The sequence below is a fragment of the Orbicella franksi genome, chromosome 12 (genome assembly GCF_964199315.1).
Source record: "Orbicella franksi chromosome 12, jaOrbFran1.1, whole genome shotgun sequence".
Classification (NCBI taxonomy): domain Eukaryota; kingdom Metazoa; phylum Cnidaria; class Anthozoa; order Scleractinia; family Merulinidae; genus Orbicella; species Orbicella franksi.
This window is the reverse complement of record NC_138156.1, coordinates 17,680,259-17,698,658: the sequence shown is the minus strand read 5'-3', so window position 1 is coordinate 17,698,658 and position 18,400 is coordinate 17,680,259. Positions and strand designations below refer to the sequence as shown.

Below are 18,400 nucleotides of genomic sequence, written 5' to 3'. Positions count from 1 at the left end.
AGAACACGAGCCGACAGGCACCAGAGAGACCGGCTTACGCAGACAGGCTTACGCCGACAGGCTTACTCTTATTAGAAATTTTGAGTTAAAACTCGATGCATGCATGGGTAAAGCCCGGTCATCACGAGCGACGCAAGCATAAGCATAAGCCTAAAAGATTATGCCCTTGTGGGAACGGCCGGACATAAGCATAAGTATAATAATATCAAACCTTGAGTTATTCTTATGCTTATGCTAGTGATCACGTCGCGGCCGTCCCCACTAGCGCATAAGCCTCTTATGCTTTGGATTTTAAACGCATCATCGCGCACACTTTCTTTGGGCTATTTTCTAAATGGCTACAGTACTCACTTTGTCAAGTTGACTTGAGAGGTGAACGAAGCTTGAAAAAGTAAATATAATTATATATTCTGAAAGCTCTCTTTTGTACTTACGAAGATTGCCGAAGGTTGTCTCAGCACTAACTTCCAAAGATAGCCGACGATGATGCCCGTACGCTGCCGGAAGGTTTTGCTCATGACGCACAACGATGCCCGTGACGAAAGCCAATTAGGACGGAAAATGTGCGGCCGTCACCAGGATGAAAAAAAAGCGCGTAAACATATGCAAATCCCGTGAGGTTAATATGTCAAAAAACCTCACAAAACCTCTTCTAACCCTTCTGCCTTTTAAAAGTTAAGAATACTATCCAGTTTCCGGCTTGGCGGAGGAATCGGGCCTAAGAATTTATTTGTGAAATACCGGATAAACCATGAATACAATTTTGCGTCGCTTTATACTAACAACGAAAGAAATGTGGCCGAAATTAGATTTCCATGGATATTTAGGCACCGTTAAGTACAAAAGGAAAGACAATACATGTATATTGTATCAGAGGATTAAACGTTTTGAACAGATTTGCGGTCAATATAACACTAATATAACAAAAACCACAAATCGGCTTCATCGTACAGGATAAAACAAATGATTTAAGAGAAAAAGCCTTCAAGCTGACTTAGGAGTAAAATATCAGGTTATCAAAACCTGCAAATGAAGCTCTTGAAGTTATTTTTTACACAATCATACGATGAGCACCCAAGAATAAGCCGGTTCCTTGATTCATCGCTCGTCTCAAAGATTCTGGATGCTAGCGTAATTGAAGAAATGCCGATTCCGTGGATTAAATATTAAAATCCGTTCAGTTGCAGTTTAAGATCTATGAAGGACTACATTTTTTTACTGATTTATCGGCGACGATCAATAAAAATTTTAATCTTGTAGATATTAACCTTCGAAAACACTCTTTTAAGCAATCGATCAGTATCTGACCAAACCAGTTTTTATTTTGGCAAAACTATCTTTTTCATGCATTGAACTATTCAGTTAAAAATACCCATTGTAAATGACCAAAATACCAAAACAAAGACTCAACAAATGGAACAAGAATGTTGTGTACAACCAATGCAGTGTTTTGAAATTCTGTCTCAGGTCTGATGTTGCTCTTTTGAAGTTATCTGCGACAACAATCTTTTGAAAAAACAACACTTAGGTTCGGTTCCACTTAACTTTCGCATCTTATCTTTACCGTCAAGAAGCCCACATGTATTAACAAAGCTAAGTCTCTGGAGACCGCTCGGCGAGGCTGGTTCAAAAAGGGGCGCTTTCCGGTCTAACTTCCGTTGAAAGTCTAGCGTAGGCACTTTGGCATGAGTTAGGTCATCTAAGAAATTGCTACATAATTACCAGTTTTGTTTGGAGCAGCCAAGGAATTTTCCCACACTGGGGTAAACAGCAAATACCAGCGAAGTACGATTACCAACGGATCGCTTTGACTCGACTCACATTCGCGTATTCTTAAGAATTTAAATGAGTCTTAAGTCTAGAAGGAAAACCAAGGAAACCGCCAACGCCAAATCAATGATTTAAAAAACGATCAACAAACGCTCACCTTTTAAGTAAAAGTGGTGGAGTGATTTATTTTTAGGGTTAGGGTATGTTGGTCGACTTCCGTAGACTTGCAAATATTACAACCCCTTGTAGTCAAGCTACATGTATCCAAATTAGAAGATTTAGACAATCAAACATCTTTCTTTTCTCTTGTCAGCGTGTTGCCGACTCTTTCTATACTCTCAACAATTAGCAACATCCAGTTTCTCGGAACAATCATTGTAGAGAAAAACTGGTACCATATCAAATACATTCTCAAGCAACAGGAACTGCTAACAACAATAGTAAAGAAAACTAAGTTAAGTACTATTTTACACTCAGCGAAAATTAAACAGACACACGTAGAAAGTATCTATTAGGTGAATATATTGCTGCAGCTATTTTTTCAAGTAGAGTCGGTGTAAATTTAGAGAAAAATTTTAAAACCTAAAATGAAAAACATGTAACACTACGTCTATTTGATCGAAATCCTTTACTAATGATAGCCGTGTTAGTAAGCTCTGAACAATAATGAACAACATTTTTTAGCAAATCACGCGGATTAAAACGAGAAGTTTATGTTTTTGTTCAACGCTCACTGAAGAATATTTGTGAATTTCCATATTGGTTGTACACAGCGGGTTTCGTGCCGTTGATGACATGCAGTTTAGCTGTTCAGTCGGCGCAGTTTAATCGTCATTTGTGTCTTCGTGTATACATTACAAACCACTGACTTTTGTTACAGGGGCAAACGAAATATTGACACTTTGAACAACAGCGGAAAAAACCTCTCGGTAAGGCATTTCACAGGACAAGCAGCCGGTAAACTTTGGAAGACTGGAAGAATAGAGACTTGCTTCGGAATGGAAACATGCGAGCTTTAATATTTTAGAAACATCGCAACGGGAATGGAATTTCGCAACCCGTTACGAAAGCTTTTAAACGTTGTAATCAATTTTTAATCGTTAAATGTTTAGCACCAAAGAAACCATTGTTGCGTCTAATAGGTGTTAAAAGGCCTTCGTTTTCGGGGGCAAGTCACGCAAAGATTTCTTTCCATTCGTAATAGTTACACGTTTTACGAACCGAGAAAAAGCACGAAGCTCAAGGAAGGTTAAACTGGCGAGTTCTCTAGAATTTCCATTATTTCAAGCACGTATCGCTTCTAAGCTTTGAACCAAGCGTATTATAATACGCGGAGTTTGACAGGCAATATCGGCTTCATAAGTCTCCGGATTCCATCACAAAGCCAGCGTCACGGGCAATATCCGAACACAAAGGCTTAAACACGTAGAAGGCAATACAGTGAAGCGAAGGCTAATTATAACAATACATTTTTCAAGAGCGCTGTTAGTTTCATTTCAACCAAGAAGAGGCACACACTCAAGTGAACCTTCCGTGGCAAGACACCCTCGAAGTAATCTTCGGTAATAATTCGCCCGAAAACAAACGAAAGGTGACGGTTTACGATGAAGGTCGCCATTATAGGAGCCGGGGTAAGCGGTTTGGTCTCCATCAAATGCTGTTTAGACGAAGGGCTTGAGCCTGTCTGCCTTGAAAAATGCTCTAACATTGGAGGGTTGTGGAAATTTTCCCACGAGGAAGGTTCGTACTCTGGTAGCGGCTCGGTGTACGAGTCCACCGTTATCAACACGAGCAAAGAGATGACGTGCTTCTCAGATTTTCCCGCGCCAAAACATTTCCCGCCATTTATGCCGCACGGCGACGTGGTGAAATATCTGCAAATGTACGCCAAGCATTTCGACCTGCTCAAATACATTCACTTCAACGCCACAGTATTGGAAATAAGCCGAACCTCAAACCACAGGGAAACTGGACAGTGGAAAGTAAGCTTCGTTAACTGGGAGGGAAAGAAGATTGAGAGCATTTTTGATGCCGTCATGATTTGTAACGGTCACCTTTCAAAGCCATTTTTTCCAACCTTTAACGGGCTTGATAGATTTGAGGGACGGAAAATTCATAGCCATGACTACAAGAGTTACCGAGGATTTGAAGACAAAGCTGTTCTTGTTATAGGTACGTTTTTATAAGCATAGTGTCACCTAGTATACTTTAACTTTAGACGTATCCATGTAGGAAAGTCAATTTAGAACAATTTTTCAAATCTCATCATAGGCAAATACACTTCCCTAGATTTTGTGTTAACAGAACTTTACAATAGATTCCCAAACTTTCAAAAAAAAAGATTCTGTTCACACAGGGACGTAAATACTTAGGGTATGCGAGTTTTTTTTTTTCTTTCAGTCGAATTCTGATTGGTTTAACACATCGTAACCATCGGTGTTGTAAGGGCTTTTAACCTTTGGCTTCACTATTACGACAGTTAATGAATGAAAGCACCGCTTTATTGATTGCATAACACCAAATTAGGCGAAAATTGTAGGAAAACCTCAGAGCTAATATCCGCAAGTACAAACCTAATGCGCGTTGTAATTAGCTTTGTCGTTCTTAAACAAGGTAATTATGCTATTAAGTAAAAAAAAAAATATCACTTAATATTCAAATGAATTTCAAGTTCCCGCAGTTTGCTTCCAACATAACGATGGTTGGCCGATACTGCCTCCGTAGAGTAAATGTTTCAATCTGTGTTTTACAGGAGGCTACGCACTCCGAAACTAGAACGCCGCGTACTATATTGCTATCAAGTCTACATGTCTTGCTCACAAGTCAAAAAGATCACCGCAAATAACCGGTACCCGATTTGACTTTCCATAGCATGAAGCCACGGGGATATTGTTACTCTAAGTCGATGAATATTTTGATCCATGGCATATTTGCCATTGTTGATTTATCAACAATTTAGCGGAACCTATCTGTAAGTCTGGATAGACAAGAAGTCAGCGCGACTTGGTCCAATGGCCTACAACTCTAGGGCCAACAGACCATCCACATTCCCATTTTCTATCAACCTTAAATTGTACGCGTGAATCTAAGGTCGACGAAGAATACTGCAAATTGCCTCATTAGGTGAAACTGCCCCCCCCCCCCCAGCCCCCTCACAAAAAAAGAAACACTGTTATTTTGAAATTAAACAGGTTAAGGAGCTCCAGACCTTAATGAACTACTGATTAACCAAATCTTAAGTGTCTTCACTGCATCCTAGAAAAGACACATTATTATTTTGTGGACAATTCACTGCACATTAACGCAAGATTGATCACATTTTTAGAATAGCCGACTAAATACTGGACTTTGTACAAAACATCAACTTCTTTATTCTGTTCTTGATTGTGCGATTTACGCAGTGACCCACTGTTCGATAAATACCCGCCAGAGAGGACCGACTATGCTCTCCGCGAAATCTACTGAAAAACAAATTGGACCAAATAATTCAGTTGTGCCAGTTCAATTTACGGGCTAGCTAAGTGGAAACCATTAACTTTCTAAATAACAAAATATCGACCAATATGAAGAGCCAAAATAATTAATTAAATGAACGAATCAAGCGCTGATTGGTGCGTAGCAGCTTGTTTTATTGGACTGTAACTCGAAGTTCAAGGTGAAATATTAGCTGTGTGTATTTCACGTAAGAGGTATTTCGTTGAAATCCCTTTCCGATATTTCTGCTTAGTATAGACATCTTGCTATTAAAAACTGACCTTAAATCGACCGCTGTCGCACAGACAATACGACATCAACATGAGTTAAGGCCCCTTCAATCTTCTTCTCTTTCTGTTTTATGGTTTCGAACCATTTTTTTCATCCTAATTTGAACCCAAAAAAGAGACTGTGCGGGCGTCAGTCAATGCCTGAATTACGAGCAAAACCTTTTCAATACCTGTGTGCACATAATTATAAACTCTATTGCAGTTGTACAAACGCGCAGTGCCTCTTATCTTTTTAACAGTAGCTTCTTTTTAAACGTATGCAGATTGGCCTCGTTTTTTTTATATTGTATTTATACGTCTTCCGTGTCTAATTGTCAAAGCGTCTACTGAATTCTTAAGTTCTGGATGTAATTCGCTCTCGATGTTACAGAGAATAATGCCATCATCTTTTTGACTGGTCCAGTCTCGCAAGGGACGTGGAGTCCGGAGAGACAAGTTTGGTATCATTGTCTTGTTCACTTGGGCAAGCGGGCTTGCTCCCACGTTGCCTCTCTTCACCAAGTTGTATGCAGGGTACAAGCGAATTAAATGCTGGGGGTGGGTAACCCTGCCATGGACTAGCAACCCATTCAGGGTCGGGGGCTGGGTGGGGGGAGGCGGTACAAATTATCCTAGTCGCTTCATGTTTTCGAAACCCCGATAAGCTTCAACATTATGGTCCGATTTTGAAAAAATGTCCAGAATAAATTTCCCCCTTGGTAATGGAATTGAAAATTCTTTTGACATCAAACTAATAACTGTATCAACTATCTTCTATGCAGGCCTTGGAAACTCTGCAGCTGATATTGCCGTTGAACTCAGCCGCCACGCCTCCCAGGTTTACCTCAGCACCCACAGAGGGGCCTGGGTCATTTCTCGTCTGGAAAAGCGCGGGTTGCCATGGGACCAGCACGTGGAAACGAGATTTTTTCAAAACCTGCCGAGCAAGATCAAAGAATGGTTGGCTGTGCGAAGTGCTCAGAAGAGGTTTGATCACGAGACCTACGGGCTTCTTCCCCACCACGGAATCCTGAATGCCCCTACGGTGATCAGCGATGATCTTCCCCTTCGTATCGCCACCGGAACAATTAAACTTCAACCGGGGGTTTCTCATTTTACCAAGAATGGCGTGGTTTTCACCGACGGCACAAGACTGGATAACTTGGACGCCGTGATAGCTTGCACAGGTTATGATATCTGTTTTGAATTCCTACAAGACAAGTACATCCTGCCAGTGGAAGACAATCAAGTCTCGCTGTACAAACAAGTGTTCCCACCCCACCACCCCAAGTCAACCCTAGCAGTCATGGGTCTGATCCAGTCCTCTGGCGCGTTCTTTCCAGCCGCTGAGTTGCAGGCTCGCTGGGTGACTCGTGTGTTCAAGGGGCTGGCCAGGTTACCCAGTAAAGAATTCATGTTGCACAACATTGGACTGGAAAAAAGGATGCTGAGGCAAATTTTCTACGCCTCGAGAAGACTCACAATCCAGGCAAGAAAAATGTTTAATTTTGCTGAGACAACTAATTATAAACAAGCAGTTATTTTATATAACGATATATCTTTTTTCATTAACATCTCTTCCTCTCAAGACCAGAAGGGAAATCTTCCAAACGCTTAGCGATCGTTTTAAAAATTTAGACTATCATTTTGCTCTAGATCGAATCATTTTTACTCCCTTCGCTTAACTTAGTTAGCACCATTATTTGGCAGTTTCCACCAGAAAAACTGTTTCCTTCTCCCGATTCCTGTAACACCTCCTTAAATCCAACAACAAGAAAAAGTATCTTTGTTCATCTTTATAGCAAGGCAATTGTCTTGACAAAGGCATCCGTTTCTTCCAAGGATAAATGCTCAACAGCCCCTTTCTCAATCTTTACTCTACAGGTTTCCAGCATTCCGTACAAAGACCAACTCGCGGATTTGATTGGCTGCAAACCAGACCTCACAAGGCTCTTTTTCAGGGACCCTCTTTTGGCCTTCAAGTGCTTTTTCGGACCTTGCTGCGCAGCCCAATACCGCCTCATGGGACCAGGGGCATGGCCTGGTGCCAAAGGGGTCATAGAGGAAACGTACAGAAATGAGATGTTCCCGAACGTGGGAAGGAAAAATGAAACAGCTGTCAGCAAACACCAGACCATCATAAAGGTGCTTAAACTGGTCTTTATGTTTGTTACCGTGGCGACACTTAAAGAGTTGTCCCAAGATCTGAGAGGAGAATGGGACGCAGTGGTGGGCTGGCTGCGGGCGGCACGATGACCTGTGATGCCCGGATGTAATAACTGTTGCATAAAACCGCTGACATGAGTCCTTCTGTCAACGACACGTTCACGACATCGTGTAACAACCAGGGTGTCCGATCGATTAAATCAAAAATACCAGACGCTGTCCGTATCAGGAAATCCAAGAGAACCAGGAATAGGTTCAAGGAAACTATAAGAGAGAGAAAGATTGAAGAAAGTATTTAGAGATGGCTTCAACCACTCTGACACGAACTGATGAAGAAAGGATGTTTCGTCTTCGAAGACCTCACATAAATTATATTTTACGCAAGGTTGAAAGCGAACTCAAAACATTATTTAATGCACGTCACAAAACGGACCAAAACGTACAAGGACTTTTACATCTCTTGCAATAAAATACGTTAACATGTAAATTGATCTGGACAAGCACTGTAATATTCGTTCACGGATATAAAATGCATTCGAGAGACGGAGACAAATTACTGTGCATAATTTAGATAATGTATTCAGACACCTTGGAAAAGAGGTCGTGAGAGTAATTTTAGTAGAGATAGTAGCAACTGAAAGAGTTTGTGAAGGTGCATGTATAAAGAAACTGTAGCATTTCTGGAAACCCTGGCTGGCTGGGTCGTACATTAAGTTGAAAATAATCAGTAACATTCTCCAAGGACTCTAGCTTTATGCGGAGAATTTGTCAACGATGGCAAATGTGCGAAGGCTACAGTCTTAACACAACTACACTGTGCCACTGGCGTTAATGATTGGTTTCGATAAACATTTCAGGCACAATATCGTTATTGGTATATGAATAAAGCTCATAAGCTTGCTTTCATTTTTACTCTGACTTCTATGACAAGACGACTCACCTATTCGGAGGGAGGGGAGGGTCAAGTGAATGCCAGAGTAACACCATGATCACCGAGGCACGTGTTCCAAACTTCAAACCCCAAGCTGGACAGTTCACGGATGACCTCGGTGACCGATGCTTCACTCGTACCTGAGAAAGAAATTGAACCACAACGTCTTTCAGATAAATGCCTAGCTTTATCCGACTTAAAACAGCGGAGCGAAACGACCCTTTCAAGTGACAGCTGACTTTTTGGAAACAGAGTTAGCAAGATTCCTCGCTAAGTATGTGACAGAACTATAAAAACTAACTCCAACAAACTAAACGAAGGAGTTGCCCTCTTGATAACCATAAAGATGTCGCCAACCTCTTAGATTGTAGTGAGGCGGTTTAAACGGACACTTTCAAGGGGATTTCCTGCTTTTTTAGTCAAAACAGTGCCAAAATTATACCAACAAATTATACCACCTGTAAGTACCTTTACTTGGTACACAACAAAACTACTTTTAGATCACCATAACAAAGATATTATGTGAACAACTAACAACTAGCAATAACTATTTAGCGATGTTTCCAAGACACGACGAAAGAAATTCAAAAAGTCTGGCAGACTTTTTCAGTTTGACATCACAATTTGACAATTTGACAATTTTAGATCACTTTTTCAATTTGACATCACTACCCAGGCTCATGTACAACCTATAATTGCAGACATTTTTCTGCCTTCAGTGGACTTATTTCGTGACTATAACATTAAATAGCTAGACCATTATCATGAACATGCATCTTTTAGCCGCTGACGTTTCGAGAGTACCCCTAGCCTTTTACTTAGCATAGATGACGTGTATACCTGGCGTGACAAGTGTTAGAGCACATCCTCCCCCACCCGCTCCGGTCAGCTTGGAGTGCATGCCGTGTCGAGCTGTCACGTGACACAGCTGGTCTAGTGAGGCGTGACTCACTCCTAACGTAACAAGTAACTGTTGGTTCAGGTCAATAAGTTCCTGAAATGATAGAAATGAAAGTTACGGTGAGTGCCATATATCTCTTGTTCACATGCTTGACTTGCAAGTAACACTCTTGAGAAGCCAGAACAATTTGCCCAGTCAGTCTTTAAGCCATTGAAACTTCTCACTCAGCATTTAGGAACGCCAGTACTCTGTTGAAATTTAATTTGATTATTGGCCTGGGGAGGGAGGGAGAGGAGGGGGGGTATTCCCAGAAACACTGGATGGGGTGTGCAGCCAACCTTTATCCTATTTAAGACCAAAATCTGCGATTTAAAAATTTGACACCCTTTTTAATATCTTACCCTTTTAAGTGTAAAAATCAATAGCGTTTCAGACCTGCCTTATAGTTAGGTCCTTAGTTCAGAGCGATGTTAAGGTCATTGTGAAGGGCTTTTGTTGATGAACTTATCGATAATGATGAAAAAGTAGCTTCTTCTAAAAACATACCCAATTCAAGACCAGAGTGTAAAAGCCATACACTATTTGAAACCAAAATGCACAAAATCGATACCCTATTTCTGACCAAAACGGCTAAAAAACCATACCCTTTGGGGCCGCGCTTATTTCAAATTTAGGAGAAGACGGGGGTGCTTTTTCGAGGGGGACACTTATACGAGGGGGGAGGGGGCGCTTATTTAATTTTTCCTAAATCGTGGCCTGACATGATCATTTTTTTTTGATACATCATCTCCCCCTAAACAACATAAACTGTTCATTGACATAAAAAGCTGATCCTAAAGTTCAAATGGCGGCACCGTTAGTACTTAACGTGTTCACAAACTGAAACAATGCACAAATCTATACATCCTTTGTTGTCTCATTACCCGCCCACAAAATGAGGGGGGGAGGGGAGTGCTTATCCAGGGGGGGGGCTTATTTTAAATTTTGGGTGATAGGAGGGGTGCTTTTTTGAAGGGGATGCTTATTCGAGGGGGACGCTTACTCGAGGGGGGGTGCTAATTGGAGGATTTACAGTATATAGCCCATATAAGAGAGTACCCCCCCTCCCCTGGGATTATTGGTTCAACTGATGTAATTATTGTTGGGCACTTACCTTTTGACAAATACGGTTATTTGGTATCGTAAAAAAAAAACTAATTACTAGGTAAAGTGACATTAGCGGTGAGATGATTGCAGAGCCCCATTCTTCTTATTATATCAAAAGCACTGAGTGAAAACAATGCTAAATTGTGTGTGTGCAGAACTGAATAGTTTTTTATGAAATCGAGTGGTAAATGAAAATCTCTGTCATTTTACTTCATTGAGCACATGGATATCATGAGTATTGCCAGTGGGAATGTTTATGAACACACATACATGTATCTATGAGCAGTCTCCTTAATTTCTTAGTCCACCTTGAGCATGATGTGAAAGAAAGCAGGAGAGGAAAAATGGCCATGAGAAATCTCTTCCCTGGTTTTGTGTGGCCAGTTTTCCTTCTTCCCTCTTAGGCTTTCTTTTGTATCACATGTGATGGACTGAGATAAATGAAGGGCTGCTTGTGGTTTGTGGGAAAATATCCTTGCAAATCATCAAATATTAATATAACATATTTCCACATGCTTTCCGTTAACACGGATTCCTGGCTGAACTGCATATCTTCCCAACTCTAACCCCCTTCCCCTAGCCCTACCCAATTCTAACCTCCCTTGAACAGCTGGCAAGAAGAATGGGAATCAATCTATCAAACTAAAATGACTAATTTCAGTCCAGTTCAGAGTTCAGACAGTTTAGCTATAGGAAGTACAAGCACATTAAATGAGAAATATTTACCTCTAACATGCAATGATACTCCTGATAATTTTTCTCAGTTTGGTTTGGCTCAGCTGCTCAAAATAAAAGTAACAAGTGTTCTTGTCAATTAATGGAATAGTGTCAGATCAATCATTACAAGTATATTATAAGCAATAAATCATTGGCTGTAGGTGTTTTTTTTAGTTGCTCATGCTGTGAAAACAAGAGTTAGCAGCGTTGTCAATTGATAATAAACAGTCAACCCTTTTGATCTTCCAACTGACTCATAGGCTTTTCAAAAGTGATCTATGGTTATTGTTTTGGTTTTGGGCTCCATTTAGTTGGGTGAAACAATTTGATAGACTGGAATGTGGAGCATTACTTTTATTATCACAAATGTCAGAGATTTAAGTAAATTAAACATAAATATGGGAGGCACGGTGGCCTCATGGTTAGTGCACTCGTCCCCAGATCGAGCGGTCCGAGTTCAAAGCCCTAGCCGGGGACACTGTGTTGTGTTCTTGAGCCAGACACTTAATTCTCACAGTGCCTCTGTCCATCCAGGAGTATAAATGGATACCAGCAAATTGTTGGGGAAACCTAACAAATTGCAGGGGAGTGACCTGCAATCGACTCGCATCCCATCCAGGGGGAGTAGAAATACTTCTAGCCGCTTCATGCTATAGAAACCAGGATAAGCTCCTGCAGCTATGAGCCAGTTGGCTCCAAGGCTTCACACTTTAAACATAAATATACCTTGCATTTGGTAGAGCTTCTCAAGATAAAGACAGCTCTCTTCTGCAATGGCACCAATTGCATCAAACAAGGGATTATAAACAGCTGGGAGCTGAAGGAGAAATTTGGCAAAACGAAATGGATTTCATAGTCATATGACGTTACAGAAATCATTATAAGATTAGTAACTTAATTTAAGTTCATTTCAGTCCGCTTTCAACGTGTTCTCCAGAGTTACATTTATAGTTGTTTGGTGTGCAAACTTCAGATACATGAATTTTTTATTTAACACAGGAGCAAATTAAACTATTTACTAGGGTTCCATATTATCCTTTTTTTAGAAATTTCTAACAATATGCACTGAAGGTCTAAAAGATCATAATAAAAAGAAGTTACTAATTAAAAGCAAAACACTCACTGACAGAAGCTCAGGAATGAAAAGGAAGCTCTTAGTTCATAAAAAAGACATCAGTCTGAATGACCTTTTTTGTATTGACACCCAGTTCAGAATAAACTACATGTACAGAAACAGTTGGACACTACTATTCAAACTTGGTTATTTTGATTTCCCCATTATTTTGATCTCAAAACCATCTCTCTTTGATTTTCCCGTCAGTCATTTACTATCCGCTATTTTGGACTATTTTTTGTTCCTCATCAGAGTTCAAAATAGTGGGGCTCAACTGTCCACATAATATTTTCTCATTCAGTAATAAAACAACATGATTTCACTCCACCTGCTGATATCTTTCCCTTAGACCAGACACCAAGTCCTTTGTACTACGAGGTATCTTGGTATGGGTTACAAGAATATTCAATTGAGGAATTCTGAAGGAAATAATGCAAAACTTTTAAATTATTTTCAAGAATGCTACCTATACAAAGACAACCTTTTTTGGTTTGTAACCTGATCAAGTTCATAAAACCATTTACTGGAAAGTAACTGGCATGACAACAAATAGCCTGCAATACAGGCATAGTATGGCAAGCAAGCACATTTTGATAAAGCGAGCTCCATCCTGGATTCAAACTAAGAAGAGGCTTGGGGAGAGATGAAAGGGCATCCTAGGGAGTAGGAGTGAGGCTAAAAGAGGAGTATGGTGGAGGGTATGGGGAAGGGAAAATATGGCTACCGGCAGTCATTGTTCATTTGAGAAGCGCTGTTCATCCACGAACAGAGTCTGTGATTGGTGCGGTGTAGACTTTATAGATTGATACCTGCCAAAACTGTAAATCAATATATCAGTTGAGAGTCAAACAGACCCCCAAATGATTTAACAAATAAAAACATTGAATTGAAATTCTGTAATCCACTGTAGACATTTTTGGCATTTCTCATGTGAGCAACCACTGCTGTCACTAGTGCAAGGGATTCACATCTTGACAAAGATGTATTGGTAAGTTGTGAATTTCCGTCCACAGTGTGTTGCAGACACAATCACAAAATCACAGAGCATCTTGCACCAATGGCATTAACCAACTTAACTCTCTTGTCTGGAAATTTTGGCTTGTATGACTCCAAAGCAATCCTGCTGTTTTGAGAGCTTGAAAAGATTCTCCAACTAAGAATGGCTTTGCTTGCAAATATTTCAAAACTTCATTTTGAAAGAAACCTTGCAAACCCTACAGTTATCACTAGGAGTCTTTTTTTAGACATTTATACACTACATAACATTAGTGCCACATTACACAGTAAATGGTTTGAACCCAGGAGTGCCACATTATTCTTACCAATGTTTGGCAGCCTGTGGACTCTCCAGGTGTTTTTGTTTTCATCACAAGTGAATTTTAGCTTTCAGTTCATTTTGATTGGCTGGTTGATCATTTTTCAGAAAGCAGTGAAGTGCAATTAATTAGGGGTGTTTCTCGTTTTCACAGCCTTTGGGTGCAGGCGTTGTTTTCCTCCTTCTGCCCCCACCCCCTCCCTGCCCACTTTTCCTAAAAAAACATGGCAACGAATCTACTTGATCATGAGCTAATACTGATAACTCGTGAATGCATGGAAAACACCTACACCACAGGCTAGCTAACAAACCCCTATCAACAGTTAAGAAAGAGAATGATATACTTTCATCAAGAAAAAGAAAATCATGGGTGTCCACATTATTTACAAGTACACAGTTTATCTACTGCAGTTGTTAGCTTAACAAGCTGTTTACTATTAATAATTAAAAAGTAAGTGCAATACATTGAAGATTCAATATTTTACTGTTAGCACAATCAATATAATTTTTACAGGTGGTTATTTACTAATTAACGACTTTTGAACCAAGCTATTTGCCTTCTTGAATTACTGTCAGAGTTTACTACATGCAAAAAGTGCTGATGCTCTCAAGTAAACTCAAGCAGATTCAAGCAGACTCAAGTAGACTGTAATTAACCTGATCATGTTATAATCGAGGAAGCTAGTCATAAAAGGGAATAGTTTCACCATTTTCATTATTAGATACCTTGTTAAATGTTTGATGATGCCATCTTGGAATGTAAGAACTCCTCCTACAAAAGAAAACAAAAGAAAAAATGAAAATAATCATCAACTAATTAAAACAGTGGGTCAAAACAAATCCCTTGAGGACTTGGGCACTGAATTATAAAATCCACATCAAGCTTCACTGTAATAAATGAAGAAAGAAACATCTTCACTGAACCTACAGGTAGCCATCATAGATAATAGACTGGAGTTATGATTTTTTTTTTGTATTTTCTCATTTCAAAGTTTACTGTTTTTCTCTCGGTTCTAATGCCTAAAACTTGCACTTGCCATATGTGCAAACTGAGTTGTCAATTCCAGATGGCTTTCCATGAACAAGCTTTTCAGCTTCTAAACTCCATTTGCAAATTAACTCCAAGTCTTGAGCAGACAAAGATACATTTGTTTCAGCCTCAGTAGTAGATAGAGCAGAAGAATGTAAGACACTGCCAGTAGCTGCTATCACTGAAGGTAGTGAAATCCTTCCTGTAGCTGCCAGGAGTGCTGTGCCAAGACAAACACAGTATGATGCTGATGACCCAAGACCAGCACCAATAGGAATTGTTGTGTTCACTTCAACTGAGAATGACGGAAGTCTGGAAACAAAGTGGACATTTATAACCATTACGGTGATTACAAGAATGGTGGCATGCTCTACCTTACTCCACACTAACTAACTGTTTGGATCATCTAAATGTAATTTTTGTTTTTTTGCTCACCTTTCAAATTCCTCCAGAATGCTACCCACCAAGAAAACAAACACACTAATGGAATCCTTGATAAGCCTCTTATCTACTTCTGTGACCTCACAATGGTCCACAAACTTGTTGAACAACTCTCTTCCTTCTATTGTGCAACATGACACATCTGAACCTTGGATGGACAGAAGATTGAGCAGTATTGGCGGACCAGCAACCAAAGCATTACAGTTAAAAATCAACTTCCTCCATCCCTCCCATTGCATTTGACCAAACACTGGCAGCTCACATAAAGGCGGGCACTCAGGCTATGTTACCTCAGGACATGTCGATAATGGTTCAGGGGTGACACTGGCTCTTATCAGGCTTGTTGTTTTGAGGGGTTGTTTCACAAGCACCTTTTCACCTAGAAAAGGTTCACTGCAGGTCTGCTACTGGATCAACATGAGCAAATTAGCTGTTTCTACCAGTAACTCGTAGACAGAAATGCATGAAGTAGTTCCACACCTGGTCCCTTTAAGGTGGCCGAACACAGTTTTCAAGTGCCTAATTCACCACTACTTTCAAACTATTTATGCTTTGGAGCCTGCTTTTTGCAAGAGTCAAAGTTAACCACAGAGGGGTTTATTCTCACATTTTGGCTAAGGTGTGTGCTGTTGCCATGGCAATGGGTGCTGGTTAAAAACAAGGCTTAAAAAATGGTTTTTGTTTATTTAAAAAAAATCCAGTTGTTAGATTTTTTTCATGATTTGCCAACTACGAATTGGCATTAATCCCTTCTGTCAACACTGTTTTAATAAAATTTTGACATAGACGATTTTCGTAATTCGCCGTAAATCCTTTTCACTGCATGTTCTGAATTATTATAAATTCTCTATGTCAAAATTCAAATTTTTTGTGATAGATCATCATTCATGTGGTTTCTGAACTACTTTTTTGCCAAATTTCTTGAAATTCTAACAAACTGGATCGTTAGAAATTCGCAAGTTTCTGCAAAAGCAATCAGTCTCAATTTTCCGTGCAACTGCACACATGTTGCATTTAACTGGGTTCTTTTGGTAACTAAGAAAAAGCTGAGAATTGCTGGGTTCTTTGCATCATTAGCTTTTCTAACATATCTTTGTAATAAAAGACTAAAGCCATCAATACCCTGCGTTCAATAATAGAGAAAAATAGCACAGATAGTGCGGGTGTTGAGTAAATAAAATGATCGCTCTATTGACGGCATGTTTGTTTTTGCAATCCTTGTGCGTGTGCTGAATTGCATCAACAAAAGAGCACGCGAAAACTGTGCTCGGCCACCTTAAAACTTGCCCTTTTTGAACTTGGGCTTATGGTCCCCTAATGGTTACTGAGTTGGGCCCCTGATTGAATGGTCTGGTTCGAGCCCTGTCCATAGTCACTGTATTGTGGTCTTGGCCAAGACATTTTACTCTCTAAATAGCACTCAGGTTAGCCTAAATATAAAGTAGAGTAAGCTATACATGTAGTACGTTCCAGACAAACAGCCTACCAGTAAGCTTTTTGACATCTCTCTGCAACTCATCTGTGTTCCATTTGCAAACTGTTTTAAAGTTCAGTAGATTTAGTGTGACCTGGGCGTCACTCTTTGATTCCAGCTTCAATTGAGTCCTTAAACCGATAGCGGATGCAACAGCTTTCTATTAAAGGCAAATTTTGAACAGGGGAAATTTAATACAATTGATCGCTGGCCATGCCTGGCTAAGTGTGATAGCTTGCATTGCATTGAAGGAGGAAGCCACTTCGAACCTCTCATCAGCGCGTTAAGTCTTCTAAACATGTACAGGAAAGACTACAAAAATTCCCCTACCTTTCCGTAAACGACTGCATGTTCTCCATGAATAATTATCTTTCCCGGTGCAGTGACCGAAATAGAACGAAAATTCATCCGTTCTACAGCGCAACCAAACAGGCTAGGGCGATATAAATCAAACCTGACAAGCAGAAGAAGCGACCGCCATTTTGTATTACTGCTGACCAAAAGCACGCGGCGCAGCCTAAGTTGGCTGCACAGGCAGCCCACATGAGCCCACATTAGATTCCAAACTCCCGCCAAACGTCAATTTTGATTCCTTAGAGAACTGCACGAGCCGGGTAACCAATTTCATGCCCCCACCTCGGCATACTTTTCTTTGCGAAAATGAGCAAGTTTAGAGTCCCATATTGGTATAAGTTTGCAAAGGATTGCTATGAAACTTCACTTATTTCCTAGATTCCGCATGATAACTCGAGCGGCGCGGTGAGGCTTGTTTTGCTTGCAGCTGTGCGCAACAAGGTGGCTGTAGTGGCTCAGAAGGCCTTTTGATTACCGTTGTCGTCTAGCTTATTATTAGACTGCAAAATAGATGTTCTTTCCAGAAAAATTGGAGCGGGAATAAGCTGGTGGGCACCCTTCTCACATCACCTTGAGACTCGCCCAGCGAGTTTCTCCTCGTTTCTAGAGTGGCGAATGATGAGTTCCACACAGCCCACTCATGATAAATGTAATGCACAATTACGCACCTCTTTTAGCTTCTTTTCTCTTGATCTGCTACATGGAGCGTTTCCACCGTGGCTTCATGGTTAGTGCCTTCCTCTCCGATCCGGATCGAGCGGTCCGGGTTCGATCCCAGGCCGGGGACATTGAGTTGTGTTCTTGGGCAAGACACTTAACTCTCACAGTGCCTCTCTTCACCCAGGTGTATAACTGGGTACCGGCGAACTTAATGCTGGGGGTAACCCAGCGATGGACTAGCATCTCATCCAGGGGGGAGTAGAAATACTTCTAGTCGCTTCATGCAGCTACAGAAACAGGGATAAGTTCCGGCCTGATGGGCCACTTGGCTCGTATGCGGACTTCACCGTTCACATGAGATCACGATAGCCATATTAGGGAGCAACGACGACGATGCCGTCGGTCATTTCACGTTGTTGTTTTGCAGAGGACGGCAAATAAATGTACAAAGATTTATAACGCACGTGCACAGCGATTGTTTTCCTCATTAAACCTTTTGTTTAGTGACGTTCTCGTTGCCGTCGTCGTCGTGGTTTGCTTAAGCTCCCTATTGGGGTTCTCATTTCCCTTCTTAGGGAGGATTTTCTTGCAGACATTATAGCTGTGATCATGAATGCCCTCGCTGGAAGCCGGATTTA

General features: G+C 40.6%; 2 protein-coding genes across 2 annotated transcripts; one reads left to right on the top strand and one right to left on the bottom strand.

Moving 5' to 3' along the window:
* The first annotated feature begins 1,383 nt into the window (after window positions 1–1,383).
* LOC145463523 (dimethylaniline monooxygenase [N-oxide-forming] 2-like) lies at window positions 1,384–7,773 on the top strand. Its single transcript, XM_081447283.1, has 3 exons — window positions 1,384–3,942; window positions 6,296–7,002; window positions 7,398–7,773. The coding sequence occupies exons 1-3, from the start codon at window positions 3,375–3,377 to the stop codon at window positions 7,767–7,769; spliced, it is 1,647 nt and encodes a 548-aa protein (XP_081303409.1). The 5' UTR covers window positions 1,384–3,374; the 3' UTR covers window positions 7,770–7,773.
* An 84-nt stretch (window positions 7,774–7,857) lies between these two features.
* Window positions 7,858–18,358, bottom strand: LOC145463517 (mevalonate kinase-like). The gene is given in 12 exon segments (XM_081447274.1): window positions 7,858–7,943; window positions 8,620–8,750; window positions 9,451–9,604; window positions 11,384–11,436; window positions 12,101–12,191; window positions 12,817–12,907; window positions 14,530–14,575; window positions 14,841–15,145; window positions 15,269–15,422; window positions 16,761–16,908; window positions 17,079–17,186; window positions 17,189–18,358. Coding segments are annotated over 11 exon segments (1,365 nt in total). The 5' UTR covers window positions 17,294–18,358; the 3' UTR covers window positions 7,858–7,943; window positions 8,620–8,640.
* Window positions 18,359–18,400: the final 42 nt, after the last annotated feature.